The sequence below is a fragment of the Microtus ochrogaster genome, chromosome 2, assembly GCF_000317375.1.
Source record: "Microtus ochrogaster isolate Prairie Vole_2 chromosome 2, MicOch1.0, whole genome shotgun sequence".
Taxonomy (NCBI): Eukaryota; Metazoa; Chordata; class Mammalia; order Rodentia; family Cricetidae; genus Microtus; species Microtus ochrogaster.
The window spans coordinates 39874942-39878634 of NC_022010.1; the positions used below are offsets into that span (position 1 = coordinate 39874942).

Here is a 3693-nt window from a genome sequence, read left to right on the forward strand (position 1 = left end):
GTATACCTCTCTTGCACACTCAAAGTTGTATATATTTTTTCTTTCCAAGATTCTACCCCACCCGCTGCGGTTCTCAAACACTCTCCTGCTTCCATCTCCCTGTCCCGGCTGTGCTCCCAGCTCGAGTTTTATTTTCCGGGCTTGCCCGGGCCAAACGCAGCCGGGGCTGGTGGCCCTGCGGGGCTCACACCCCGCGCTCGGCCGCCGCCGCCCAGACGCTCCCGGGCGTCCTCCGGAGATGCTGCCGTGGAAGAAGCACAAGTTCGAGCTGCTGGCCGAGGCGCCGCCGCGGCAGGCGTCCAAGCCTAAGGGCTACGCTGTGAGCCTGCACTACTCTGCGCTCAGCTCCTTGGCGAGGGCCTGCCCGGAAGGCGCGCTCAGCCGGGTGGGCAGCATGTTCCGCTCCAAGCGCAAGAAGCTGCACATCACTAGTGAAGACCCCACTTACACTGTGCTCTACCTGGGTAATGCTACTACTATCCAGGCGCGCGGCGACGGTTGCACGGACCTAGCGGTGGGCAAGATATGGAGCAAGAGTGAGGCAGGCCGTCAAGGCACGAAGATGAAGCTGACGGTGAGCGCGCAAGGCATCCGCATGGTGCACGCCGAGGAACGAGCGCTGCGGCGCCCCGGCCACCTCTACCTGCTGCACCGCGTCACCTACTGTGTGGCAGACTCGCGGCTGCCCAAAGTCTTTGCCTGGGTGTACCGGCATGAGCTGAAGCACAAGGCGGTAATGCTACGCTGCCACGCGGTGCTGGTGTCCAAGCCGGAGAAGGCTCAGGCCATGGCCCTGCTGCTCTACCAGACGTCAGCCAACGCTCTGGCAGAGTTTAAACGTCTCAAGCGGCGGGACGATGCGCGTCACCAGCAGCAGGAGCTGGTGGGTGCACATACCATCCCGCTAGTGCCGCTGCGTAAGCTGCTCTTGCACGGACCTTGCTGTTACAAGCCGCCGGTGGAGCGCAGTCGTAGCGCTCCTAAGCTAGGCTCTATCACCGAGGACCTGCTTGGGGAACAGCAGGAGGAGGAGCTGCAGGAGGAAGAAGAGGAGCATCTCGAGGGCTGCCTGGAGGAGGACGAGGAAGAAGAGGACCGTGTGGGGGATGGGGATCCAGCAGCGGAAGAGGCTGAGGCGCAGAGGGCACTGGTGGTGGCTATGCACTTGGAATGTGGGGACTTGCTGGACCCACTAGAGAATGGCCACGAGGAGGCGTTGGGGGGCAGCGGGGTCTCGCTGGGCCTCAGCTCTGGGACATCACCTCCTCTGCCAGGCTGTGCCTCCGACATGAAGGCCCAACTGTCGCAACTTATTAGTGACCTGGGCGACCTTAGCTTTGGCAATGATGTGCGCACCCTGGAGTCCGATTTAAGGGTGACACGCCTGCTGTCTGGCGAGAGCACGGGCAGTGAGAGCTCCATCGAGGGAGGCCTGGACGCCACCTCTGCCACCTCTGGCAGCCCATCCGGCCCTGCTGACAGCACCAGCCTAGAGGAGCCCTATTCCAGCTAAGATCCCAGAAAACTCCATGTGCCCAGCACCCCACAGTGGCTCCCCAGCTGTAGTTCTGTTCCCCCTAACCTCCGGGAAAGGGAAATTATGCACCTGAGGGCCAGACCTGGGTTTGGAGTTCCCGGGGGGCTTCTCTCCCATCTTGCCCCAGCACTTTTGGCTCTGAGGTGGTTCAGGTTGTGAGTGTGGAGATGTGGAGGGAGAGAGAAACACTATAAAGGAGAGAGAGACAGACCTGCTTCCGGGGGGTGAGGGGGCGGGGAGGGTGTGGGACAGGGAAAGCTGGCTGAAGTTGGAAAAGGCCAAGGGCGGGCTAGAGGTGCCCAGCGGTCAGTTTCCTGTTTGTGAGGCAGCTGGGGCTTGGGAAGGAGGGGTAACTTCCTCTCCAGACCCCCTGACTGGGAGGCCTCTCTCTGTCATCAATATCTCATTAACAAAGTCATTCTCATAATATTGGAGGCTTTCATGGCTCCACATTACCTGCCCCCAGTTCTTTCGGATATGAGAGCTTGGGCTGTTTACCTCAGACTCAAAACTCTTTAAAGATTGCCAAATTTCTCAAATAACTGTACTGGGGTGAGGGGCAGGGGATGAAAGTTGTGTTTTGTTTACAGTTAAAGACATCTAATACCTTTAAAAAAAAAGAAATTTTCCTCTAGAAATACACACCTTCCTCCTGTTCCAAAGAGCATACTCCATGATGCTGTGTAAGATATTTTTGCACCTTTGTGAAGTATTTTTGACTTTTTTTTTGTACATAACTGTGATCTCAGAGCTGAATGTTTATATATCTTTTGCTGTGCAAAAGATAGCTGTAAAATGTTGTTCAGTTGTACATACGGAAATGTGTATAAAACATTTTGTTATTTTTTTGAGCAGCATTGTTTTGGTTCTGTTTGCATGTCAGTGGGGTGAGAATAAAGAGGAAAAGTCGTTAGAATGCTGCCGAAGATGATTGGCGGTAAGGTGGTAGGGGGGTGTGCCTCCATCCTTAGCGTGGTTCTGATGGGGCTTGGAGAGGGAGAAGGTGAAACCACACTACCCGTCTTCTAGAGTTTTCTTTTTGAATCAGATAATCAAGATGTTTATCTGAGGCCTTCTGAATATTTCATATTCTCATTGTATGTGTGGGGTTTTGCTTGTATGTTGCTTTTGAACACGGGCTCACTCTGTAACCCCCTACCTGGCCTGGAACTCCTCATAAGACCAGGCTGACTTCGAACTCAGAGATCTACTTGCCTCTGCTTCTCAAGTGTTGGGATCAAAGATATGAGCCACTATGCTGACATATGGACTATTTTTCTTCAAGTTAGTTTTTGGAGAGATCAGAGTAAACCCAGTTGCCCATGCTCTTTAGAGGGGTCTGGCTGTCTACTGAGTGACTGCCATGTTCTGTTTTTTTTTTTTTCCCACCTCCTGTAGTTGGCCTAATGATCAAGTACAAGCATAATACATAATCTTTTTCCTCTGCAGCCTGCCGTGGTGCTTTGGGGACTGGCTAGCACCCTAAAGGGGGTCTGTGGAGTGGGATCTGCTTTGTTTTTTGCTGGGGCGGGGGGGGGGGAGGGAAGCAAATAGAAAAGTTAGAGATTCCAGATACCCAGAAGTGAGTCGTGACCCAGGTGGGGATTGGGGAGGCAGCTCAAATAACCTGTTTCCTTACAGCCCAACCTGGCCCAGTAGGAACCCATCAGGGAACAAAGCAGAGGAGCTGTTGGCTTGGTGTGGGGGTGTGTGCTGCAGGTTGTTCATGCTTTCTGTTTGTTTCTGTTGTGAACTCCAGCCAGATGTCTCTAGTTGGGCTACACCCAATCAGCTGTAAGTGGGGTTACGATGCTGCCAAAACTGCCTGCTGCTGTCATTCTTCCATTTGCCCTTTTGGGCCTCTTTTCCTGTGCTGCAGAAATGGATTTCCCTCTCGGCCTTCCCCAGTGTCCAGAGGCCACTTTGCTTTGTTTTCTTCATAAATATGTTCTGAACAGCTAGGCCCGAGGAGCCCAAGGAGACTGGAATGCACGGGACTCAGAGAGGAAGGGAGGGTGAAATTTTCTTCCTAGTAATGGGAGTGGTTCAGCAATAAGTCTATCTTTTAAAAAGACAAGCAAAGAGGTGGGGGTGGGTAATATTTTCCTGTAATCCCAGCACTCGGGAGGCAGAGGCAGGCGGATCTCTGTGAGTTC

The 3693-nt window shown here is 53.8% G+C and overlaps 1 protein-coding gene across 1 annotated transcript; it reads left to right on the plus strand.

The window, feature by feature from the left end:
- Positions 1-6: 6 nt before the first annotated feature.
- Positions 7-1760, plus strand: Fam43a (family with sequence similarity 43 member A). Its single transcript, XM_005344808.3, has one exon. The coding sequence runs from the start codon at positions 239-241 to the stop codon at positions 1511-1513; it is 1275 nt and encodes a 424-aa protein (XP_005344865.1). The 5' UTR covers positions 7-238; the 3' UTR covers positions 1514-1760.
- The last annotated feature ends 1933 nt before the right edge of the window (positions 1761-3693 follow it).

What these genes read in the sequence shown, in the direction of transcription:
- Fam43a (XM_005344808.3), top strand. Translation starts at nt 239, where the DNA reads ATGCTGCCGTGGAAGAAGCACAAGTTCGAGCTGCTGGCCGAGGCGCCG.